Source organism: Stegostoma tigrinum, chromosome 17 (genome assembly GCF_030684315.1).
Source record: "Stegostoma tigrinum isolate sSteTig4 chromosome 17, sSteTig4.hap1, whole genome shotgun sequence".
NCBI classification, from domain to species: domain Eukaryota; kingdom Metazoa; phylum Chordata; class Chondrichthyes; order Orectolobiformes; family Stegostomatidae; genus Stegostoma; species Stegostoma tigrinum.
Window position 1 is genome coordinate 30,213,000 of NC_081370.1, and position 28,000 is coordinate 30,240,999.

The 28,000-nt window shown below is 40.0% G+C and overlaps 1 protein-coding gene across 10 annotated transcripts in view; it reads right to left on the minus strand.

Annotated features, from left to right (window-relative positions):
- tub (TUB bipartite transcription factor) overlaps positions 1–28,000 on the minus strand; it is a 358,157-nt gene that overhangs the window by 84,100 nt on the left and 246,057 nt on the right. For 6 of the 10 annotated variants that reach the window (XM_048546123.2, XM_048546124.2, XM_048546125.2 and 3 more), the window contains 2 exons: positions 5,577–5,628; positions 2,692–2,854 (listed from right to left, as the gene is read on the minus strand). In XM_048546123.2, the coding sequence (XP_048402080.1) occupies positions 2,692–2,854; positions 5,577–5,628 (215 nt within the window). Of the gene's footprint in view, positions 1–2,691; positions 2,855–5,576; positions 5,629–27,517; positions 27,929–28,000 lie in introns of those variants that run through there. The other 4 variants (XM_048546122.2, XM_048546121.2, XM_048546127.2 and 1 more) reach the window with 3 other exon arrangements.

A 28,000-nucleotide genomic window follows, 5' to 3' on the forward strand; every position in this document is an offset into this window, starting at 1 on the left:
AGCCCGGTGTGGGACACAGATCGAGCTCAGTGTGGGAACAGGTTGAGCCCGGTGTGGGACACAGATCGATCCCGGTATGGGAACAGATCGAGCCCAGTGTGGGAACAGATCGAGCCCAGTGTGGGAACAGATCGAGCCCAGTGTGGGGGACACAGATCGAGCCCGGTGTGGGAACAGGTTGAGCCCGGTGTGGGACACAGACCGAGCCCGGTGTGGGGGACACAGATCGAGCCCAGTGTGGGGGACACAGATCGAGCCCGGTGTGGGAACAGATCGAGCCCGGTGTGGGACACAGACCGAGCCCGGTGTGGGAACAGGTTGAGCCCGGTTCGGGACACAGATCGAGCCCAGTGTGGGAACAGATCGAGCCCGGTGTGGGAACAGATCGAACCTGGTGTGGGACACAGACCGAGCCCGGTGTGGGACACAGACCGAGCCCGGTGTGGGACACAGACCGAGCCCGGTGTAGGAACAGGTTGAGCCCGGTGTGGGACACAGATCGAGCCCGGTGTGGGAACAGGTCAAGCCGGGTGTGGGAACAGATCGAGCCCGGTGTGGGAACAGATCAAGCCCAGTGTGAGGACAGATCAAGCCCGGTGTGGGAACAGATCAAGCCCATGTGGGGAAAGCCCAACATGGAGTGACTGCAGGCCCATGGCTAAAGAAGGACGGTAATTTGGAACTTTTAATGTTATTTTGTATTTAATACTTTGTACTGACAAGAACTGTAATGTTGAACTTTTTACTTATTTCTTTATTTTTATATTCTTTACCTAAGATTTTCTACCTGGGTACCTTGTATCTAAGATGGCACCATGAGTGGCAACATTGTAAACTTTTCACTGTACTCCATGTCCTTGAGCACACGTGACAATAAAACCTAATTTTAATTCTAAAGATAACAGGAACTGCAGATGCTGGAGAATCCGAGATAACAAGGTGTGGAGCTGGATGAACACAGCAGGCCAAGCAGCATCAGAGGAGCACAAAAGCTGATGTTTCAGGCCTAGGCCCTTCATCAGAAAAGGGAGAGGGGAAGAGAGTTCTGAAATAAATAGGGAGAGAGGGGGAGGTGGATAGAAGATGGATAGAGGATAACAGTGGAAAGGCGACAGACAAGTTAAAGAGGTGGGGATGGAGCCAGAAGAGCTGAGTATAGGTGGAGAGGTAGGGAGGGGATAGGTCAGTCTGGGGAGGACGGACAGGTCAAGGGAGCAGGATGAGGTTAGTAGGTAGGAAATGGAGGTGCGGCTTGAGGTGGGAGGAGGGATAGGAGAGAGGGAGAACAGGTTAGGGATAATGGGAACTGCAGATGCTGGAGAATCCAAGATAACAAAGTGTGGAGCTGGATGAACACAGCAGGCCAAGCAGCATGTCAGGAGCACAAAAGCTGACGTTTCGGGCCTGGACCTTTCATCAGACAGGTCAGGGAGGCAGGGACGAGCTGGGCTGATTTTGGGATGCAGTAGGAGGAGGGGAGATTTTGAAGCTTGTGAAATCCATATTAATTCTGAAGTCCCTCTTTACGAAGCAGGAATGGTCTTTCCTTTCGTTTAGGCCATGCCTTGGTGATAATGGTGAAACACCTCAGGATGAATGGCAGTTCCTGGTTTACAGCATCGGAAGTGATGTGCAGCAGGAATTTAAATAGGGATGAAGGCAGAATGTCCCAGGAATGGCAAACAATTCCACGTCTCCAGACACGTGGTTCCTCAAAATAGACGTTTAAGAGGCTAGTTATGTAATTAACAAGATGAAGAGTGGAAGATTGTGTGAGAAAAAACTCTCTAAGCCATTGTGGATTAGACTACATGAATCCCACTCGAGAAAAATACTTTAACCAAAAATGGGAAAACTCCACCCACTGTGTCAATTGTACATCTTAATATTGGACAATTTTATTTCATAAAGATTAGCATTTACGTGTTAGCATCTTTCAAAGCAATTTACATACTATGAATACTTGGGGTGCAGAAACAGTGTTAGAGACAAAGATATAATAACATAGCTAGGACCTTACCACTCATAGAAAGCAAGTTTAGGATTTGGGTTTTTCTTGTACAGAAGTAAGTTAGTTTATTTTCAAAAAAGCATTTATTGCTAACTTATGTCTGCTGCCTTGTGCCAAATTAAATATTGTGGTTCCCAGGAAATGAATGCTTTTCTTGTGTGTTGGCGCTTTGGCATTAATGGAATGGTGATGATTATTGGAGATACTGATGAATTCTTCTAATTCTATTTCTGCGCAAGTTCAAATTCCCCATACATAAACAGACATAGAGGAATTGGTATAAATTGACTGTGTCAGGTAATGACGGAGTTGGTGAGACTGAAAAAGGATAAAATGTAGCCTCAAAAATCAAGAAGTAGCCCTTAAGAAATCTTGAAAGGAATCCTGAAAATAAAACAGTTTTTGAGCCCTGCTTAACATAAGAATGTATGGCATAATTTCTGTTTGAAAATAATGAAATAGTCTCCCATGTTCATCTAAACAATCATCTATGGAGTACTGTCACACAATGAGCTTACAATATACATATGATGATTGAAAGTACCTTTTTAATCTAAAAGAATTTAGTTACCTAATAATTCAAATTGGACAATGTTAATTACACAGGGAAGTGAAATTTAGTACTAAAGATTATGATCGGACTACTTAAAATAAGGGACACATAAACAGCATTGACTTACCATGGTAAATGGTACTGCTGTTACTATTAAGGTAAGATTCAACCAGAGGGGCCTGCTCTTCTGATTGCTTCATTCGCCGAGTCCTTGATCGGCTGTCGACATTTGACTGGACCATTAGAGGCTCCTGCCGCTTTTTCTTTTGCTTCTGTTCCAGTAAAGCGCGCTGCAGGAAATAAATGTGTGTTAATCATTGACTAAGCTCATATAACTACTTTCAATTTGTCGGAGATTTCAGTGAACTTTAGACTCGCTCAGCTTACAAAGTAACTTCTAATCTAGACCAATGATTTGTTTGTATTTGGGCTTTGAGGCTTTTATTAACATAAATCTGTAATGATACTGAGATAGTAGGAACTGCAGATGCTGGAGAATCTGAGATAACAAGGTGTAGAGCTGGATGAACACAGCAGGTCAAATAGCATCAGAGGAGCAGGAAAGCTGACGTTTCAGGCCTGGACCTTTCTTCAGAAATGGGGGAGGGGAAGAGGGTTCTGAAATAAATAGGGAGAGGGGGGAGACCAATAGAAGATGGATAGAGGCAAAGATAGGTGGAGAGGAGACAGACAGTCAATGAGGCAGGGATGGAAAGGTGAGTGTAGGTGGGGAGGTAGGGAGGGGATAGGTCAGTCCAGGGAGGACGGACAGGTCTAGGGGGTGGGATGAGGTTAGTAGGTAGAAAATGGGAGTGCACCTTGAGGTGGGAGTAGGGGATAGGTGAGAGGAAGAACAGGTTAGGGAGACGGGGCCGAACTGGGCTGGTTTTGGGATGTGGTAGTGGGAGGGGAGATTTTCAAAATGATTGTGCATTTGGAAGGTTCTGACTTAGGAAAGCTTTCGTGAATTACTGTAGGGTTTTGCTTTTGATTAGTGAGAAGATTTTAGAAAGTAACTTAATGTTTGTTCAATGAATGTGGTAAAGTCACCATTTGCAGGTTCCCATCATGTTACTATTTAGTATAGCCTGAAGGTATGTCTAAGATCTAACAGAATGTGGGAACAGATAAAGTATATTTTAATTAAGAGTTAATTGAGTTTGAAGTGATTGTATAAAAATAGGGAGCTAGTAATCAATGGAGAGTTTTACAGAGTGTGACTAACTGAAATAAAGCTCTTACTAAATGTGTGGACTTGAATTCTATTTAAATTCAGTTATCTTTGTAAGTATAAGACCTGTTACCAGAGAATGGTTGAGTCAAGATGCAAAGTTTTGATAAAGTTATGATTACCCAACCCCTATCTTCTGAAAATGAGCCTTGTGATCAGTGGAAGAATTGAATGACAATGTAGACTGAGTTACTTCTTCACCAACCAGGAAGCAATGTATGGCCTTAAGATGTTTGTTATTATGCAGAAACAAGATAAGAAGCAAAGACTATTTTTTGGAATTGGAACCTGATAACTTGAACATGGACAAAGGTTTAGACGGACTGTTAACTTTCACGGATAAAATTTATCAAAAAGACGATCTACTTACAGCTTATGAGGCACAGCCAGATTTTGATGAATTTAGAAAGACTGAGGATAGTACCATGGAAGTATATATACATTATGGAATTTAGCAGGTTGTATATTAGACCGTAAAAATTTCATTTGGAAATTTCCCAATCTGTGCTGGCATTCAGGTTATTGGTGTGTGCCAAAGCATCAAATATAGGGAAACTTCTACGATAAAAACAGAAGTTGCTGGAAAAGCTCAGCTGGCCTGGGAGCATCTGTGAAGAGAAATCAAAGTTAACGTTTTGGGTCCAATGACTCTTTCTCATAACTTTTACAGCATTTACAGTTCCTTTGGATTTTATAGTGAGACTTCTAGTTTTGACAAGAGTCACATTTGCAGAAAATCCCACATTACTAGAACAAAGGTCACAAAGCATTCATAACACCAACAACAATCTAGTGGAAAATGGATGCCACAATGTTAATAACTTGGAGAGACCACTTAGATATTAGTTTCATGCAACAGCAGAAAACAAGAACCGTAACTAATAAAAAGGCAGAGAGGAATGCAATTGATAACTTTGAGAAGAGAAGAAAATGCGATAATTACAAAAAGCAAACAAATCCCAGAAATGCTCAGGGCTGTAACCTGATTTTTTTTTTCATTTGTTCACAGGATTTAGGCAGCACTGGTTAGACCAGCATTTATTCCCATCCCCCATTGTCCAGAAGCCAGGTAAGACTCAATCACATCACTGTGGGTATGGAGTCACATGGAGGCCAGGTGAGGTAAGATGGCATTTTCCTTCCATAAAGGATATCAGAGAACCAGGTAGGCATTTTTAACAATTGACAACGGTTTCATAGCCATCACTAAACATTTTAATTCCAGATTTTTTTTAATGAATTCAAATTCCACAACCTACTATGGCAGCATTCTAACCCAGATCCCTAAACATTACCTGGGTCTCTGGAGATTTGAGCAATAACGCCATTAGTCTTTACCTCTCTTATTTCTGGTGTGATTCAAAGTGTCACTATGCCATGAACCAATGATTCCAAGCGTTTAAAAAGCAACATGAAAAGGAAGATTCAGAAGAAGTAGATGGAGATACTGATCAAAGGGAGAGCAATGTATTGGACACAGGAATTCTATGAATGTATTGGTGGCAGAGTTTTTCAAGTGTGCTTTATGGGGACCAGATGCACTGTAGTGTGTGGAATAGACCGACGAAAACGCCACCTAGATCCTCTAAGTGAAAAGGAGCAGACAAAGTGAAGGAATTTGACTGCACTTTATAAGCATGACATTTCCCAAAGGATTTACACTCGCCAGTCACATTTGATTATTTAGCCAAACATTGACTGATTCAAAAAATATATTTTAGCCAGTTCTTTGGAGAGGGAAACCAAATTACTCTAGTATCTGTAGCACTTAAACTCCTTACCTGTCTGTCAAGCTTCTGTTGTCGCAGATTACTGCCCTCATCATCCAGAACACTGAGAAGGAAAACAAGTATAAGTAATCAATGTGTTAGAATGCTAGAATTTCACATCATAGATTCTTCAAGCCAAGGCGTAAAATCTCAATAAAACATTAAAATTGTACAGCACAGAAAGAAGTCCTTCACCTCATTGCAAATATTCTGAACTCTAAGTCTCACTGCCCTGCTTTTTCCTATAAGTTTTAATTTCTGAAGTATACATCTAATTGGAGAATTTCCAAAGAACTTAAAATATTATTTCACAATTAATTTATTTTTACCTCAGCCAAATAACAAGGTAATTTCTTCCTATTGTTAGAGTACTGCATTTTCTTGAGCTTTTGGAATTCTTCATGTTCACAACAATGCACAGTTTATTGGACTGTGTAAATAGAACTTTTTTTGTCCTAAATGGTCTTTCTGAGGTAAATCCATCATTTTAAGTTTTTCTTTCAAATTTCCAGCATTCAACAGAGCTGTGTCAAGACTCTGTTTAAACAAACGATAACATTCTGCAACACCCCAGAGCTGCGCAAAAATGAAGAGGAGCACCTATACAAAGTCTTTACAAATAATGGGTATTTCAACAACTTTGTCCACCAATGCCTGGCAAATAAACAACACCAAGAAGACACTGCCTCTCCCAATACACTGGCCAACAACCGTATATTAGAGACATCAGAACTGACTACAAGACTCCTACGGCTTCTTGGTAAAATTATAGCACATAAACCAAACGCCACAGTTGGCCAGTTACTCTCAAAGATGAAAGACCCCATACCTACAATGAGCAGGGCAAATGTGTTATGTAAAATACATGCAGCAGCTGCGAGATACACTACATAGGATAGACGGTCAAGAAACTCGCCACCAGTATACGTGAATACCAACTCTCCCTCATTTCAATAAACTCCGATATAGAAGGACATCAGTTTAACTGGGACAAAGTTACAGCACTAGGCCAAGTGGGACAAAGACAAGCATGACAATTCCTAAAGAACTGGTTTTCACCCACCAATATAATCAACAAACATGTTGAAATAGACCCCATCGACATACCACTACGGTACAAAACTGGAAACAAGACTGCCCGCCGTGACAGAACAGACCATACAAATTCAGAGCGGGACTGAACAACAGAGCTTCAACAGAGGCTACACAGCCCCGAAGATGTCATCGAGAAGGGAGACGAAGCATGTGCATGAAAACTAGTCAGCACAGTGAACCAACCAACAACATTACTGTGATAATGTATTTCATCATCAGGAGGGTTACAAAATTTGCAACTGCTGAATGAATGGGCTCTGCTGAATGCTTGCTCCAATATTTCATTAAAAAGTAAATAATCCTTTAGTATTCAATTTCAAATTTCAGTCATTTGATTTGATTTATTATTGTCACATGTATCGGGATACAGTGAAAGATTTTCTGGGTTTTGTGTGCTTTCCAGACAAATCACACCTTACGTAAGTACATCAGGATAATAGAACAGAATGCAGAATAAAGTGCTATACCTACAGAGAAGGTGCAGAAATACAAAAACAAACAGAACCAACACAATGACTACACTATGAATAGTCATCTAGATAGTCCAGTGTTCACAAAGTTTATATTATAAGGCAAATATATATATAAGTTGAAGAGTGCTATCGCAGTTTTATCTAACTTCAACTTCCTTCCCAAACACCACACGCTGGCTCAATACCAGTGAGAAAACCCTTCCAAAGTCTCCTTATGATACATTAGTAAAAGTTGGAAGAGACTTATCCTGGCTTGTTCCATTTCTGATTTTCTCATGCACCTACTGCTCTGTCAGAATAAGAAAGCAACAACGACACAAATTAGAATTCTGTCTGGAGATATGTCTGATGTGTCTACAACATACAAGGAGATATTCTCAAATTATAGTGTAGATGAGGGTCCAAACTAAAATCAAGCCTTTTCTACTGTCAAAAAACAACAAGCAGTCAGCAATGGAAATGTGACAGGCATATCATTGCATCACAGAGGAAAATGACAGCTTTGCTTTTGCTTCTTCTTTAGAGAAATGTTCTATGTTCTATGAAATTACATTGCTTTTCATTTCTACTGCTAAGCAAAACTTTAAACAAACAATATTCCCCTATCCAACCATGGGCAAAGGGCTTTGAATTTCACTAGAGTTGTGTCTTTATTCTTTGCATAGTTTCCTTACAGTTTATTTCCAGAATGGAGTTCTTCAGTTGAACACAGGAACAATTATCAAAGACGCAGCACTCCTTTTCACTGAATAGGGGATCTCACTTTGTCATAGGTAAGGAAGCTACATACAGTTATGAAATCCAGCCGTGTGGATGGAGATCAAATCAATCTAAACAAATGCAGATTCATTAGTTTGTTGGATTAACACTTAAGCAACATATTTTATTGATATGAATGTTCCACAAACAGCCTTAATAATCTTGATTTTATGAAGGATGCCAACTGGTATATTTACGTATCTCTATCCATTTTGAAATAAATAAGATGTATTGGCCATTCTGTAAATTCTTACTTGCTCTTTATCAGGCAGATAGCAGTAAATGAAGTGAGGGGACTGACCCACTCCTTTCCTGCCCTCTTGTAACTGACCAGAACTTGAAATTACAGGCAGCATGTACACATTTCTCAAGCAGTTCTTAATTCAATGCATTGGGCTCTAATGATGTACTCAGAGCCTGAACTGTAACTTAATGCAAGGACTGAATGGGAGAGTAGCAATAATTTCCCTGTCAGGCTATATTTTCCGGTCACTGCACCAAAAATTGGAATAACACAGGCAAGCATGTTCATTTATCTTATTTAGGTTCCTTTAAGGATCAAGCGCAGGGGTAGTAAATAGGCCAAACAAGGCAAATTTGGCTCCCTCTCTGCCTTGCTCCAGGATTCTCCCTTCACATTCCCACACATTCATTTATGCTGGTGCTGCGTAATATTGTTTTGTGCCCATTAGCTTTTCGAATAGTCTTAACCACATAAGCTGCTGCTTTTTTATGTGTTGTGTAGCTGCATAGCAAATGCCTTCCACTTTTCCACATTTACTAGCTTAAACTCATGCCTCTTTTTATTAATAACTCCTAGAATTTACTTTAGTGCTCAGAATTATTTATTATGCCTCCTATTTCTGTGACATATGTTGAAGGATTAACCTCATGGCTAACTTCTCAAGGATTCAGTTCACCCCATGTCAAAACAATCATTACCATTCTCTACCCATGGTATAGATATGTCAATTACTTAACAGGTTCACATGTCAAAATTTTATACAAATGTCATATGTAAAGCTGTTAATAGCAAGTTATTTATGATAGCATTTAGAGATAGTTAATATACCTACCTATTAATGAGGCCTGAATGCTTTTATCATGAAGAAATGTATTACAGTACTTATCTTCACTGCAATGCAAATCTAATACCTCTCCTTCATATGTTATGGTAATTTGTTTTACAACACAATGCAGGTTTTTCTGAGTTACTGAGTTGTGAAGAACAAATGACTTTACGATTTTTCTTCCACAATGGCTTTTGAATATATTGGTTTTTCCTTATTCTTCAAAATATTCCAGATTGTTGGAAATCTTTACTTTTCATACTCTGTGACAAGCTCCTTATTGTGTTCTTTACCATTCATAGCTGTCATTGTTAACAAGAAATTGCTTTCTAATGGTGTCCATAATTTAAGTAATTATTTTCATCTACTCTTTTGAAATCAGTGCAAATGTCTTGTAATGTGAAAGCAGTTATAACTTATTTGAAGTTTTTTACACTGTATTGATACTAATCACTAAAATAGATTAATATGAACATTTAAAGAGGAAAAATGTGCAGGCCACTCAACCCTTCAAGCCTGGTCCACTGTACTCCACCACGGTTGATCTGGTTTTAATTTCAACTCTGCATCCCCGATAAATTCTTGATTACCACAGGGATGAAAGTTTGTCAATTTATGGCTTGAAAATATTTAAAGATTCTGCCACAACCTTTTGTGGAAGGGAATTCCAAAGACTCAATGTTGCAAGAGAGAAAATGTTCCTTCATCTCTGTCTTAATTGGACAGCCCCTTATTTTTAAACTATGACCCCCAGTTCTAGAGTGTCTCAGAAGAGGAAACATCTTTTCCACATCTACCAGGCCAAGACCTTACAGGCTTCATTTTAAGTCATTTCTGAGTCTTCTAAACTCCAGAGGTTCCAGGCCTAGTCTGTCTATCCTTTCCTCATTAAGAAATCCACTTATTCCAGGTTATTACTCTAGTAAACCTCTGCTTAACTGATTCCAAAGCATGTTTCCTCTGTTTATAAACTTGTTAATAATTTTACACAACACACTAAACACGTCATTACTGATGTTAATGGAAAATATACAAGCATAGATCTATAAACATAATTCATTTGCACAACTTGGAATTATGATTGGTCTCATTTAGAGTATTGCAGGTATGGACATTTTTAATTGTAACTGGAATGTCAAACATATAGCCCTCACTTCACATGGGCTGATTGACCTGCTGAAACATTCTACAATACGCTGGAACCGAAGAGCAGCAGTTAAGCATTCAGCTCACCAGATCTGTTCCATCAGTCAATTAGATAATGGCTGGTTATTCTGAGTCACCCTCACAGATTCCCTGCCCCACTCTTCACCCTCACAGATTCCCTGCCCCACTCTTCACCCACACAGATTCCCTGCCTCACTTTTACCCTCACAGATTCCCTGCCTCACTCTTACCCTCACAGATTCTCTGCCTCACTCTCCCCCCTCACAGATTTCCTGCCTCACTCTCCCCCCTCACAGATTCCCTGCCCCACTCTGCCCCTCACAGATTCCCTGTCCCACACACCTCCTTCACAGATTCCCTGCCCCACCTTCACCCTCTCACAGATTCCCTGCCCCACCTTCACCCCCTCACAGATTCCCTGCCCCACTCACCCCCCCTCACAGATTCCTTGCCTCACTCTCACCCTCACAGATTCCCTGTTTCACTTTCCCAGTTGCTGCTGACTTTGCAGACACTCCTACTCATGGCTCCTTTAGCTTGCTTCCTGTGATGCACTGTCTTTATGAGCACTAGCTAAATTTTGGGAACAAAATTTTCCGGAACATTTAGTCTCAAAACTTTACTTTTGCATGGATATACTAACAATGATTCTCAGTTAATTTAGACATCTGTGTGTTTCCACTTCTGTGTTCTGAAATTCAAGATTTTTCTTAAGTTTATTGAACTACTCGATTAATTTCTTTGTACATAAAGCAAACTTCCAAACTCAACCCATAATCCTGCTGTCAGCATCACAACATCCTGCTCACGATTCAATTCTGTGCTTTGCAAAAAACAGCAATATGGATTTGCGGCAATGGTTGATGATTTAATGCACTTATCTTCTAATAGCCCTACGAAGGAAACAGCAGACATAATGAAAGTCATTTTAAGTTTAGCCAGTTTTTGCTTCCTTCATTTAAACATCAAATGTAAGTGAATGAAATAGTACTGTCACATGGCCAGCTGCTGTTGCTAGTCAATCAGAAAACTGTAATCCTATAACCGAGGGTGTTAGTAAAGAGAAATGCAATACAACTCCATTTTGCACCATCTCTATGGCACTTTTCATCAGTACTCAGGTTGAGACACTGGGTACGATCCTCCTGAGACTGTGGAGGTGATGTGAAAGCTAGACCAATCACAAAACCAGAAAACAACGAATCAGGTCAACTCCTTGGTCAGTTTTACACCTCTGACTGAACTCCTGGCCTCCTGTTAGTGAGTTGGTGGAGCCGTTGGAGTAAGAACCTCTATGTCTCAATGACAGATCTGCCAGAAGGTAATGCCATAGAGTTCAATTCCAGGGCCCCTTCATTACAATGTCCAAGGGGCCTAGCAGTGAGCCTGTTAACTCTCAGGCATGCAGTGACACCTGATATCATCTCAACTTTGGAAAACCCTTGCCATCGCCTTTCTGTCACAGTAAAGATCACCAGGAACACTGATTGGATTTACTGACCCTGGAACTTAGCTGCTGTCCTGAACTGGATGGAACCTTCAGGGGAAGCTTCATATTTAGCCTCCAGAATAATCACATCCTGTAATCCCTTCATGGTCACTTCCAGGTTCAAGATATGGACCATATCCTGATATTAGGACTGCTACCTAATCCAGAAAGTTCAGCTACATATATTCTATCATAACAAATATTACTTTATAATACTGTTCACATGTTAGTAGGCTTTTATAATTTATAATAGAAGGGGAAAGTATTTATTTTGAGCGTGACTTTTATGCTAGTTCAGTTAACATGCATTTGAAAACATTACATTTCATTTTCACTTAATAACAATCTAAGTGCTTCATCATTACATCCAGATCTGTTATGGGATAAATCTAGGAAAGTCAAACGTTTCCAGTCCAAACATAATACCAGGCCTCTGCTTGTTCACACTGAGCTTGTTAAACCCATGAAGTTGAGATTAATCATTTCTTCTCAATGATGGATGTTATCATTAACATAGAAGATCAATGCTATCAACATGATTAAAATAGGTTTAATGACTGATTTCTTTTTACTGCTTCTGAACATAGTATAATTTACCTTTTGAAGGTAGAATATTAACAGTCTGTTCTGATGAAATGGGCAACTTCGCTCTATAATACGATTGGCCTTCAGAAGGAAGATAAAACTCAAAATACTCCAGTCCAACATGGTGTCTTTTAAGGCAAAAGTTCCTTTTCTTAAGTCCATACTATGATATGGATATTGAGTTTTAAATTTGCTCCAAGGATGTCGATTGAGTGATAATCTTTGTTTTGTTTATGGCTATTGACCTTGTACCTATTAGAAATTGAATATAAATTGCCCAAAGCCATTTTGGATAGAGTTGAATTTTACCCTCCTGCACCTGTGGGGCCCTGCCCACTCCTGCCCTCAACTGCTTTTATACCATGGAACTTTTATACAAGGGGCAGTGTCAGGCAGCCCACTTGTCACTGGGTCAGTTGAGACCCTTACAAACGCCCACTTAGTAGCCTTAATGCACGACTACCTCCAAGATTTAATGGTGAAGAAAGAGGTCCACAGCACTCACCCAGCTGAGCCCTGCACAGATTGGTGATGGGAAAGGAGGGACCTTCGAGCCCCAGCAAGTGTCACCAACCACCCTCCAATCTCAAAGCTCTCTTCCAATCCGGGTCTTTCAAACACCAGAACCTTCAGTAACAACTAACCATGTCCCAGTCCACTGCTCAACACACCCTCAAGCCCAGAGTGCAGTACTAGCAGTGCCCACCACAACTGGTGCTCTCTGAGGTGAGGATTTTCCTGCTTCTAACAAATTGAAATCCTACCTGATTCACTTAATGGCTAGCCAGCCATTTAATTAATGCAGCTATCCTGAAGATTGGCATGATACCCCCACACTTTATTAGATGAAGACTTCAGGATGATGGTGCCCTATAAAATTCAAACTTTTGTATCCTAACAAAATATTTGTTAGCATGATTAAAATCCAGTTTGCCTGCAGTTTGCTAATCAACTGGTGTATTCAGTCCACAACTTCAAAGCAATTTTCAGTGTTCAACGGTATATAACACAGAATAACACGAAGTGAGAAATTTAATATATAAGTTCTCTTGACAATTCTAATTTAATTACGTTTCAGAAACAATTTTTTTGAATTTTTATAAAATGGTTAAAATTACAATAACGTTGATTACACATGAATTTATTTTTGAATATGTCAGAGCTTAACATTTTAAAACAGTAACACATTTTAAAACAGTAACATTAAGTACTATGTTTACCCATTCAAAACTTTATTTTGCTCTAAAAATAAATTCCTAAGACCTAAAGGGCATTTCTCCCAGAAGCTTAATTTGAATAAAGTTTTTAGGATTTTTTTTCTATCATCACTATGTATCTGCAGAATTTAACATGCAGATAAGAAAACTGATTTGGCATTGGGCATTGATCTCTTGACGGAACAGACAGATGTACCAGGCACAACAGAAAGTGTTAAAATACTTCCAATGTGTTCTGTATTTCATCATTTTAACAGGTTCGCAGAGATTTTTAACAGTCATGTCCAGGCACTCATCTCATCGAGTTGGACTAGTGCCAAAAGCCTGATTCACTTTCAAAGTGAACTATACCAACTGAATCCTTTGAATGTTATTATATTACAGTGGATAATTCACCATTGATTAGAAATGTCAGGCATTAGACTGTGGGAAATATGACAGCTCAAAATGGTGCGGTTGAAACTAACGTACCGTCTCTTTTAGGAGGAATATCTTGGGTCAGCAATTAATTACACATGAAGCCCATTTCTAATTTTTTTAGTGTATTTGTTACATTTACCCAGGTATAATAAGATGGACAATAACAGCCAAAGATGAATCTTCAAATGATACCCTCTTCATCAACAACAAAAACGACAAAAAACAGTACAGAATTTACATTGTTGCAATAGCGCAGAGGAGTACACTCAGCCCATCATGTCTACACCATCTCTGAGCATTTTGTCTTATCTCCTGGAGCTTCCCGATAACTCTTTAATTTGTATGGCAAATTATTCCTATTTAAATAATTATCCAACGCCCTCTTGAATGACTCAATTAAACCTGCCTTCACCATACTTCTGGGCGGTGCTTTCTATGCCCTAACTCCGGGCAGTGTGAAGATATTTTCTCTCACCTCACTTTAAACCTGTGCCCTTCGCTTCTTAATCCTTTCACAGTGGGAACAAGTTCTACCTATCCACTCTGCCCCATAATGACTTTGAAAGCTTCTATCTAATTTCCTCTTAGCCTCTCCTCATTTGATATAATGATTAATATTTTGATAAACCAATAGAAGATTTTGCAATTTGCCTTTATGTTAGCTGCCAATCTTTTTTCATTGCCTGTCTTTACCTCTTATGACTTCTTTTTGTCACATCCTTTCTGAACCTTCTTTACACATAACCATATAAGAAGGTTTCTGCAGCTAGGACCTACTTTGTCTTGCGAGAGAAGTCTCAGGAACATTCAGCAGAAGACTTGGACACAGTGAGAATATTTCATTTTATGAGGAAGGGATCATCAATATGGAATGTCACCAAGAAATTGAAAATTAGAAGAAATATCTTTTGCCAAGAGACAGAAAAGTGGAGAGGTGTTGGAAAGACACCCGAACGTAGGGCTTAGCTATCTGAAAGCACAACCATCCAATGGTTGTAAGAGGAAAATCAAAATTGTGTGAGACCCCAGAAGTGGAAAGTCCTCAGATGATCAGGAGGGTTGTAGGACTGACTGAAGGAAGGTTACAGACATTGAGTAGAACAACATTTCCCAGACTCTGTTAGGTACTCTCCATTGACAACATCAATGGCTATGCAAGCAAAATATTTCTCAGTGAGAAATCAATAATCTGAAAAGAAATGCTGATTTAATTTCTTGCAGAGATATGGCTAACAACCTGGACAATGCTGAAAAAGCAGGCGCCTATAAAGTCAGGTTTTAACCAATTATTTTTTGGTGGGCATATACTGATAATTGTATATTTCAACTGTCAGTTTGGCTCAATTGGTAACACTCTCACTGTAAGTTGATGGATATGATGGATCCAGACTAACATTAAATGGAATCCTGAGGGTGTATTGTCAGAGCCGCCATTTTTGGCTGAAAAGTTAAGAGTTAGCTTTCTATTCGTTTAAGTTGGTCCAGAAAAAAAATTGCAATTTTCCTACAAAAACAGGAAAAAGCCATTAATAGCCTTTCAGAAAGTAGTGGTAAGCTGCCTTCTTCAAACTCTGCAGGCCATTTGGCGGGGTTCGTGCTCATGTGAAAAGAATGAATGATCTTAGCATAATGCATGTACATTTAGAAGTTTTTTTATTACACTATTGGCTTCAGCTACATTATATAATTACCGACGTGAGTAAGAGAAATACCATTGTTGCTTCATTTTAGATTTTAGGTCATATGAATTCACTCTTGGACACCTTAAACCAGATCTTAATTGATGCAATTCTACAACAGAGTAAAATGATGTACTGCAGTAGAGGGGGTGCAGAGGAGATTCTTAATTCGTAATTTTAAGTAAATGCATGATCTGGCCCAAGTATGGGAGAGACAAGGAGTAGGATTTTGGAAACCAGTAGTTTTTGAAGAGCTGTTTGTTGCTCAATGTCACTGTACAAATGAAAAGGGAAAGGAATAGCCGCAAAACCATCTTCTCTAATTTAAGTTTTGAAATCTGAAGTACTGGGGGTCTCTCTTTAAGAAGAACTACACCACAAACTATTAAAAATCCATGAAAATGTAGGATAGCCTGTACTTCCATGTGTGATGAGAGGTTTTTCGATGAAGCATATTAATGCAATCAAAGAAAATACTATTTAAGTGAGGAGTTATTTTGGTTGTATTACTAGAAATGCTAGGCTGGTTCTGTTGAGCATCTAACAAACGGTGTCCTTTATTTGACACCACTTTAATAGTTTTGCTAATTATCCAGTTATTTAGGCAGACATCTCTTCTAGCTTTTGGTTGCAGCAGTATTCTGCAGCATTGTTACTGTCAGGTAAAACAGTGTAAGGTTCGCTGGTACAGAAATTTGGGACACTTTATCCAGGGTGTATGACAGCACCCGTAGAATCACAAACCCTACAATCTGAAGCATGTTAAAGGCTGACTCAGGTAACACTGGAATCTCATGATACTGCACTCCTCATTTTTCACTTGGGTAGCTAGAGACAATGGGTTTAATCCAACAACAGCCTATCGTCATGTCTTTGTGGCCTTCAATTAAGGATAGAGGCGTGGATTGTTACAAAATAGAAGAATTCTGGCAATTGACAGATCAGCAGCATAAAAATGCATGTTTCCACTTGCATCCTTATGGATTAAAATCATTTTCTTTTCATGAAAGGGGTGGCACTGGTCAAAGACCTCTATGTTTGTTATCAATAATGGTCTGCAGTTTGGATAACCCAACCAGATGGTCTCTTGTGTTGCTGCCTGTTCTTCATGCTAAAGTTGATGACTTGAGTGGCCTGGGTAAGCACAACAGCTTTCACTTGCATGACATTATTGTGCACTGCTGGTTTGGGATAACAGCTATTCCCTATAATTACACACTGGCATAGTAGTTAAAGGCTGCATTGCCTGTTCTACCAATTTTTTCCACTGATGGTGATGTATACAGGGCTGTATGCAGGGGGGTGCAAGATCAATGGTTCTTTCCTTGGGGAATTTTAATTTTCACACGCAGATTTAATATAACTTAGCCATGTATGACTCTGGACCTGTGAACACGGCTGGTTGGAAAAGGACAAAACCTCATTGGTATCCTAAGCTGCAAATGCACCTGTTTGCCATATGTCATGTTACCCTTCTCTATAAGAACCTTCAATCAGTACGAGATGAAGAAGACGATATATATTACTTCTTTTAAGACAGCATAACTTTTTTTCATTTGGAAATGATGTAATGATTAATGGAATCTACAAAAATATTGATTTGCAATGGTAGGAGCTTTTACTTTCTTGAAGAGCAATTCATTGTAGCTTAATTTAGGTCACATTAAATAATTTTTACAAAACAGATAACGAGAAAATGAAATTGAAATGTATCAAATCGGTTACTGAGAGTTTTCCAGAGTGAAATAATGACTAAGGCATACACATGGTGCTTTGTACAAGTTGAAACATCATGAACAAACTAAAATCCAATAAATAATCATAAAGGAAGCATTTAACAACATTATTCATTTTTTTTTTGTCGGTACAGATCAATTACTTCACTGATTATTAGCTCCATGTTGGAATGAAGGGGATTTCACAATACACCATGAGGTGGAACAGTCAATGAAAATTTCAGATTTTTGTGCTTTAATCTATGATTGTAATAAATCCAAAAATGCCGTGCACATTGAGAGGATAAATGGCAGCAAACATGTTCAGTTCAATTTTAAAAACCTTGGAAATTCCATGTCAACAACATGACTTCAGCAAGAACAATTTGACAGCAAAATCCTAACAGTGAGAAAATCTGCCTTAAATGGATACTGAAGGTTTGACACATGGTTCAACACCTGGAACATACTGGGCTCTGGCCATCTCCTGACATCCCCAGCATCACAGGTACCAGTCTTCAAACAATTTGTTTCAGTCCACATGCTATCAAGAAATGGCCAAATGGACTGCATACTGCATGGGCCCTGATAACTTGTCAGCAATATCACCGAAGACTCATGCTCCAGAACTAGCTGCACCCCCAGCCGAGCTGTTCCAGTACAGCAACTTATCCAATGTGGAAAACTGCCTAGGTATATCTAAAACAGAAAAAGAACAAATTCAACCCTGCCAATCACCACCCCATCATTCAACCATCGTTGACAGCACTATGGAGCACCTTTGGAAAAGGATAACTTTCTCAGCATCTGTCCTGTACGGCTTGATCAGCTCTTGACCTCATTACAGCCTTTGTCCAAACATGGAAAGAAAAGCAGACCTCCAGAAGTGACATGGCAGTGACTATTCTTGACATCACGGCTGCATTCGATCAAGTGTGGGATCAAAGATCCTACAAAATTGGAATCAATGGTGATCAGGGGACAACTTACTATGGGTTGGAGTCAATATCTAGCACAAAGGAAGATGGTTGGAACCACAGGAAAAGTTACAGCACAGAAAGAGGCCATTCAGCTCATCTTGTCTGTGCCAGCTAAATAAATTTGCCACCCCTTCTAATCTCAGTTACCAGCTCCTGTCCATAGCCTTGCAGGTCACAGGGCTTCAGGCACAAATTCAGATTCTTCTGAGCTGAATTGAGAATTTCCACCGCAACTGCCAAACGGAATATTGATTTCCAGACACCTAGCATCCTCTGAGCAAGTCCCCTTAGGTCCCCTCTAATCCTCTACTGGTGACTAAAAATCGGTGCCCCCGGTAAGTGAGCCCGTGCTGGGGGAAACAGGTCCTTCCTATGTATTCTATCTAAAACCCATCATTATTTTGACAACCTCAATTAAGTCACCCCTCAGTCTCCTTTGTTCTAAGGAAGACAAGTCTAGCTTATCTGATCTTTCCTCATAGCTGCAATTTCCAGACTGTGGGCAACATCCTGCAGCAACATTGTACTCACTCAACAGGAATGACATTATTACTCAAATGTGGTGACCAGAACTGTACAGACAAATCCAGCCATGGTCTAGGCAATGTCTTTTATATTCCAGCATTCAATCCTTCCTTTTATATTTAATACCTCAATGAAGGAAAGCATCCCGTATGTTCTCTTTACCAACTTATCGATCTGTCTTGCTATCTTCAAGGTCTCGTGGACATGCACTCCAAGGTCTCTCATTTCCTCTCCCACTCTCAATGCTTTCCCATTTATTGTGTATTCCCTTGCTTTGGTTGGGCTTTCTGAATTCAATATCTCAGAGTTCTCGAGACTGAATTCTAATTCACACTTTTCTGCCCACGCAGCCAGATCATTGATATCATCTTACACTTGACAAGCATCCTCTTCAACATCAACAACCTGGCCAATTTTTAAGTCATCTTCAAATTTTTTAAGTATGCCTCCTACAACTGCATTCTTCATGGGCTAATGGTATGATCCTCTTTGTCCATAGTACTACTGGCCTTGAATGCTGGAGGTCAATTACCTTAGATCCAGGACATCTCGATAAGCATTCCTTAGGGCTGTGTCCAGAGGTGCAAATCTTTTTAGAGTGGGCCAGAGGCTAGGAATCCTGCAGCAAATAATTCACCTCCTGTTTCCCCAGTGTTTGTCTATTGTCTACAATGCAGTGTGTAATTCAATGTTTTCCAGAAGCTTGATGCCACTCAGGATAAAGCAGCCTGTTTGATTGGCACCACATCCACCAATTTCAATATTCATTCCCTTCACCACCAACACACAATGGCAACAGTATATGCCACCTATAAGAGGTATTGCAGTAACTCATCAAAGCTACTTTAGTAGCACTTTCCAAACCCATGACTTCTACCACCAAGAAGGATAATGGCAGCAGATGCCTTGCAATTTACACCTGCAAGTTTCCCTCCAAGGCACATAACTTGGGATTACATTGCTTCACTGTCATAGGATCAAAACCCTGGAGCTCCCATCCTCACAGCACTGTGGGTATCCTGACACTACAAGTACTGCAGTGGTTTGAGAAGTCAGCTCATCACTCCTTTTACAATGCAATTAGGGAAAACCAATCAATGTTTGCCAACAATGTGCACATCCTACTAATGAATGTGATTATGATCCCTAGATTTCATTGACCTTATTATTTTAGAGCCTTAAAGAAGCCTTGTAATCTACGTTCCTTAAGTAGATTTGTAGCTTGGGTTGTGGATGCTTTGGTTGGTTCGCTTGCTCAGCTGGTTCGGTAGTTTGCAGGCCATAAGACCATAAGACATAGGAGTGGAAATAAGGACATTCGGCCCATCAAGTCCAGTCCACCATTTAAATCATGGCTGATGGGCATTTCAACTCCACTTCCCTGCAATCTCCCCGTAGCCCTTGATTCCTTGCAAGATCAAGAATTTGTCGATCTCTGCCTTGAAGGCATCTAACATTCCGGCCTCCACTGCACTCCGTGGCAATGAATTCCACAGGCCCACCATTCTCTGGCTGAAGAAGTGTCTCTTCATTTCCGTTTTAAATTTACCCCCTCTAATTTTAAGGCTGTGCCCACGGGTCCTAGTCTCCCCGCCTAACGGAAACAACTTCCTAGAGTCCACCCTTTCTAAGCCATACGTTATCTTGTAAGTTTCTATTAGATCTCCCCTCAACCTTCTAAACTCTAATGAGTACAATCCCAGGATCCTTAGCTGTTCATCATACGTTAAATCTACCATTCCAGAGATCATCCGTGTGAATCTCCGCTGGACACGCTCCAGGGCTAGTATGTCCTTTCTGAGGTGTGGGCCCAAAATTGGACACAGTATTCTAAATGGGGCCTAACTAGAGCTTTATAAAGTCTTAGAAGCACATGCCGCTTTTATATTCCAACCCTCTCGAGATTACCCAGGGTAACATCATCAGTGCAGCCTCCGATGAAGTGCTGTTGTGTTTTTCCGCCTGTTATTTAACCTCTGGGATCCATTGGAATTGATCACGCCATTTCTGGTTTTTCTTTGCAGTGGAGTGTATGTAGGGTCTAATCCTACGTGTTTATTGATGGCCTTCATGGTGGAGAACCAGGCCTCTAGGAATTCCCGTGCTCGTCTCTGTTTGGCCTGTCCTAGGACCCTGGAGTTGTCCCATTCGAACCAGTAACTGATGGTGTTACCTAGTAGGGTAATGAAATGCCGTGAACTAACGCACCAGCTTAGTGAGCGAACCAACCGCATCAAGCCTTGTAATCCACACAAAGGTCTGAGTGTCACATGATGGGAAGAACAGGCTCTCAAGGCCAGCAGTGCTTTAGGAAAAAAGGGTCACGTCATCAGTTCCTGAAGAATTGCAGGCGTGGTAATTGGATAATTTCCGCCATGACATTACATTGCGGATTTGAAATAGGAATTGATTTTTATCGATAGGGCGCATTGGGGAGAGCTTTACTCTTGAATTATATATGACCTGAAATCAGGTGACAAAACTGGATGAGTGTTTCATTCTGCAGTATCAAACAACAATTTCCATTTCTACCTCACTTTTAATGTCGTAAAATGATACCCACCCACCTTCAGAGATGAGCAACGTATAAGCGTTAAGATGTTTAATGAATGAAGCATTGGTATGGGACAATAAATATGATTGAAATGTCTATTAGCAAACTAGAAATACCAGAAATGCACTGCAATTCAATCAGTGTAGAGAGAATAGACTAATTCAACTGGTTTAACACAACATAGACTGACTAAAATATAGTGCATACCTATAAAATGACAGAAAAGGGGAAAAAAAGTTAGTAAGTTAAAAACCAAGACAAGATGCCAGGGCGCTAGTCCTAAGGCCTTCCTTCTGCATTCCTTCGCTGTCGCTGGATCAAAAAGTTCGAATTTGCCCTTTAATAGCATTGTACGTCAGCCCACAACAGGAGGACTGCAGCAGTTCAAGAAGGCAGCTCACCACCACCACATTCTCAAGGGCAATTGGGCTGGGCAAGAAATGCTGGCCAGCCAGCAACACCCACATCCCACAAATGAGTCTACAAAAAAAAAACAGGATGAGAGTAAAAACAGGATTTTAATTGTCAGCAATTGTAACATAACTTCCAGCAAGTGATTAAATTATGAAACTATCAGATATAATAATTAACTGCAGGCAACCCAGGAGTTAAAAGAGAATTAATTAAGGAAAGCATCTGAACACTGCCAGTCACCAATGAAACTACCCTTGAAACTCATGAATTACAAAAGTTATAGCAACTTTTGCAGCTACCCACCATGAAGATACAAGAGGCAAAGACAAATAACAGACAGATCACTACAGACATGACAAATGGAAGAATTCAAGTGGTCACAGGCAGGATTTTGAGTTGAGACTATTGAGGTCAAAAGGGAGTCCCAATCCCAAACTGGGAAGGAATCAATCACTGGGTGGTGGTTTTTCATGAATTGACCAATAAGAAGGCATGCTTCCCATCCAATTCAGGATGGTTCTTGAAGCTGAAAGGCCAGTAGGAGGCCCTCTAGTATAGAAAGGACTGCAGCTTGTCATCACAGGTAAAGGAGAGAAAGAAATTGAAAAAAAATTGGCATTATCAGTGCAAGTAATGACAAAATTGTCATCAACACCCAACTGGGTCACTATTTGCTTTAAGGAACAAAAACTGCTATTACAAAGTCTCATCAAATGTATCTCTAGGCCACCCCAAGTTGCCTGACTTTTAAGAAAACAAAGTGTGGAGCTGGATGAACACAGCAGGCCAAGCAGCATCTCAGGAGCATAAAAGCTGATGTTTCGGGCCTAGACCCTTCATGCCTGACTTTTAATTTTATTCTTGTATGAGACGTAAGCATCACCATTATGTGTCGCCTGTCTGTAATTGGTTGGCTTGCTAGACCAGCTAAGTGTACTGTATGTCTGGAATCCTGAGTAAACCAGACAAGTGCAGCAGCCTCCTTTTGCAAAAGAACACTAACAAACTATATGGATTTTTACAGCAGTGGTTACATGGTTGCCAACAAGCTAGCATTTGAATGATCTCACATAGTGGGATGCAAATTGAATTGAGTCCAATGATACTAACACAATATCACCTCTACTATCCACTTAAGTGACCGAGAGAGTTATTCAACAGTATCCCCAATTTCTTAGAGCAATCATGGATGGGCAATAAAAAATCCTAACCCAGCTAAATCTAACATCCAGAATATGAGGCAAAAATGCATCAATTTAAGAGTTGACTTGAAGCTCCTGCATGTAGGAGTTTTTAATCCAGTGACAACAGAAAACAACCGTGAAATGCAAGGAAATTTAGATGCTGAATGAGAGTGAGTCACAATAACAGCACTGGAATTTAGTTCAGATAAATAGGATGTCATGTTTGCTCTTAGGACAAATTCAATGTACACCAATCATTTGTAAGGAATAATACAGAAAGATGCTGAGAGAAAAAGGTGGAATTGTGGACAGTTTGCGGCCAAATTACAAAAAAAAATCAAAGCAAAGAGTGTTGGGTTAACACAATAAAATCATCTAGTACAAATCAAAGGGCATATTTTACAAGTCACTGCTAAACACATCTGAAGTACTGTACCATTTTGGTACTCTTCATGGTGGATAACAAAGCCTTCAAAAGATTCAGATGAGTGCTACTGGTATTATTCCTAATTTAGGGATTACATGGCTGCAAAGATTGGGTGGAGGAGGGTAACACACTGGTAATACCATCTGCAATATATATAAACTCATTTGCAGACAAGTTTATTTGACATTTATATATATATACATATATATATATAAACGTGGCTTCTGATTTGGCACTGGCCCACCTTGATTCTGGGGACAGACTCAGGTGTGGGAGAGAAAGTAATGGGCTATCCAGCTGACCTATCTTACAAGCTACTTCCACCAAAAACATAATCCCAATCCTAGCTTCTGTCACGGACCAGAGTAATTTTCTTTTCCTTACTATTAGCTTTTGGTGGTTAGGCCACTGTCATTGGGTTTTATAGGTATCAAAATTTTACAGTGAGTATCAGGATCTTAAGATCAAGTTCTGAGTCCGCACTTGACAGCAGCTGATTTTGACACAGACTCTTTGTGAACCTCCAGTCATCTCGGAAGCTTTAACAATACATAAGGAGAGGGTTACAGATGATGCATGCATGACTCTGGGTGCACGGCTTAGTAAGTGAAGAGATGCAGGGCCTGAGATAGAGGAAACCCTTTGGGGTTTGTATACTATTATGACCAAATACAACTTTTTCACAAATATTTTCTAGGTTTGAATGCAGGTGTTGAAACATCTGCAAAATATAGTAGTGGCGAAATAACTTGTTTTAATTACCTCCGGAAGGGCAGCTATTTAGCTCAAAAAGGGTCTTTTGCATCACAGCTTGTCAAGACATCAAAATTAATTCAGATACCTTGTAGTTCGTGTGTAATAGCAGAAGAGAAGATACCTGACATCTCAATTCAATTTCTTTATAGGTAGAGAACAGCTTTAATCTTATACTTCATAAATCTACATTGAATGTGCAAGGCAGAATACGAAAGGCTCAGTGGTTTAAACAACTGATTAGTTCATTAAGTGATATTAGTGACATGAATACAAGATTAAAATCACTGTGGCTGCCCATAAGAGACCACGATACATGGAGCAGGGAGGCAGACTAAGTGGGAGGTAGGCACCTCGATAATTGCAGGAAGCCAAGTCAAATTTGGGTCTTAGCGCGGTCCCAGTGCAGGGGTATTTTACCATTGCTCTGAGCCACCGATGCTAACTTGGTGTAGAGAAAGCAGCCTCCTTGGGATCACAAATCACTCCACAGGCTTTCCCTTCCCTCAGGCCCCTGCTTCACTTAACTTAGTAAGCCTAGCACCTGGGGTTTCACGTATGCATCATCAGTAAACCCCTCTCTTTCTGGCATTATTAAAGCATCACAGCTTTCGGTTTCTATTCAGACAGCGCCTGTGTTAAATGTGCCACTGGCCATAAAATGCGGACTCAGGGCCTGACCTTGGGGTCCGAACACCCACTGTAAAATTCATTCCCTTTTCACAAATATAATTAATATGTTCTCATTACTCCGAACACAATAGCTGGACTTGACCACCCGAATACAAAATTAAAACTGCTTCTCTGCATCTATATCAACCTTAAGAAAGAAGCAGAAATTGGCATTACTTATTTTCTCCAACTGATCACCAGTTTTTGGTTTTGGCTGTTCATTTTAAATTTCCATTCCCAGAACACTTAGTATTTTTCTAGATTTTGAACATTGTCATTATAATGTGGTTTCATTCTCTGTTCAAGTTACACATATAATTGAAGTTAGATCACCTGAACTTCTGATTGGTATCATTTGTCTGGTCTGTACAATGCAATTTACTTGAAATTGGCTAAATCTGTGTAAAAGATTAAGAATTTATTTTTCACACCAGCACAAATTGTGTTTCCCTAAACTTTCGCATTAATTTAAAAAGATACTAACCTGGATATAGTGGTTGCGACGACATAAAACGGTTCGCAATCACCATCATTACTCCTCTTGCAACTTACAGCATTTTGTACTCTAAGTGAGGGCTTTGGATCACCGAGAGTGGCTCAGAGCTACTATTACAGACTGAGCTGCTTGAATCCTGCTGCTAGATTGAGTCTGTGGCAGGTAGTGAGGGAGCGAGCAAGAAGGAAAACATATTTGACCTTATTGTCACCAATCTGCTTGCCTCAGATGCATCTATTCATGATGGTATCATAAAAGTGACCACCACTCAAAGTCCTGTTCTCACATTGGGCTCACTGAAATGTAGTATCCTTGGCCCAACCTTGGTCAGCTGCTTCATCAATGACCTTCCCTCTATCGTAAGTTCAGAAGTAGAGATGTTCACTAATGATTAAACTAGGTTCAGCGCCATTCTCACCCCTTCAGATACTGAAGCAGTCAATGTCCAAATGAAACATTATCTGGTTGGGCTGACAAGAGGCAAGTGACATTTGTGCCGCAAAAGTGCCAAGTTAATGACCATCTTCAAAAAAAGAAAATCTTACTGTTGCCCCTTGACATTCAATGACATTACCAACGCAGGATGCCCGGGGACAATGGCAGAGATAGAGAGAGGAACACAGCCCGGCTCAGAATCCAGATTTACGTTCACCAGCAAGGAGAAAGTCTGACAGATCGTCACTTGCAACTAAACAACATGATCTTTATGAGTACTATTTGCTAAATAACCTTGTTTCACAGTCTATTTTTTCAGCAATGAATGGAGCTCCCACACCAAAGTTTCACCAATGAGACATACACTATAAAAGGAAACCGTCTAAATCAAGTTAAAGTGATGCTAGCAGTTGGGGGAGGAGTGAGGGGGTGTATGGAAGGGATAAACAGCGTAGGTACTTCACTACAAATGGCAAAGTCTTCAGATGCCACAGAAAAACCATAGATAATAGGCTAACCATTAACAAACCTAAACATTTCATGACATTCAAAGTCTTTTGAAGAACAGTTAGGTTTGCGCTCAAGACAGTAATGTTCTAGCCTCTGATTCCATAAATTCATGAGAAATCAATGCTAACAAGTGTTATAAACACATATATAGCATTACAGAGAATTTACAGTACCAGCATTGGCTGGAACAAAATTGAAATGTTAGGATCTCCAGACATGTGATTTATATGCATTGAGAATAAGCATAGAGACGAGGCAGCTTATGGCAACCAAGCACCAATGACAGCAACAGCAGTGCTGCCATGGCAATTAGCTTTTCTCCATGGCAGCAGTTCAGCTGCAATACTAACTTACACAGTCATACAACATGATTTGTTGCACAATAGAGAAAGAAGAGAAGAAATTAAATGCCTCCTTCTGGACTTTGTTTGATAAAACTAAGTACAGAAATAGATCTCTCTCAACAACTGTGTACAGCAAGGATTGCACACCCAACGCACTCAATCAGCTGCAATTGTTTCCTAGTGTTGGAAAATTATAACACAATAATAGAACAATACAATTTACTTCGCTTGCTCAAGGGTTATAAAAATTGGAATCATCAGTATTTACACAAGTGCAAGTTATATTTTTAAGTATAGAATTTGCAAAGACCTTATTAGTATTTATCAAACATTTATAGGGCAAAGGATTGCATGAATATACACTAAAAATACAGAACTTTTTTGAAGTATAGTCTCTAATGAGCCATAGTCTTAATTAGAACATGCAGAGATTGAACAAAAAAAAGCTTTCCCTTGTACGAGCAAGAAGGACTGCACAAGGGTATCTCCTGACATTTGAAACTAATAAACACACAAGGTAAACCTCACAGAACATTTGGCAAAACTCTTGGCCAAATACCTAAATTTGTTGTAATGTCGCTTGCTCATGACATCACTGTGTGACAATGGCTCACAACTGCACAGGTTTTTCTTCTTTCCCTTCACACAGAATCGTATTTCTTTCTGTTTTTAATAACAAGGGCACCTCTAAAATAAGAAGAACTCTCAAAGACACTACGACTAGACAAGAAGCCAGGTTAAACCCACAACAAGCATTTTTCACTAATTTTGCTGACACAGTGCAAGCTGAAATAGCACAGGTAGAGATCACTGCCAGCCAAAGTACAAAGCAGCACCAAGCTTGAGCTGTTTACTGTGCTACTGATTATGCAAAGCACGAGGCTCTTTTAAATGCAAAAGTAGTTTCTTAAATTTCATTGTATAATATTAACAGACACATCTGTCCTTTTCTAATATAGAATACTGTAATACAAGATGAATAAGAAGTACCTGTAAGGGATCCAGTCAGAGAGATGCTTAGAACTCATATTATACATCAACTGTCTGATTTTCAGCACAAAGGCCTGTAGCATGAAAGAGTGATCCCGAGATCAGACTCCTGAAGGACATCTGCCACAATCCAAGCATTATCCAGCAGGACCCAAATTCTTCAAGTTACTAGCTAACCCCAGGTACTGAGAGACAGGCAAAAAAAAAGCAAGATTCATTAAACCACACCTTCAACAGCAATTCCACACTCCTGCATAAGCAAACACTCTCTGTCCTTCTCGCTCTCTCCTCTCTATCCACAGCAAACCATCAGCACAAGCGGCTGCTCGTCTGTACAGCGAGTGACAAATAGGTAACTACAAGCTTCTTTGTAATCAATTCAAACACAGCTAGCTTTGATGTACAAAATCTTTTCAGATAAAATCTGTCTTGCGAAGTGGAAAGGAAAAAGAAGAATAATCCTTTGTTATATCAAATAATTAA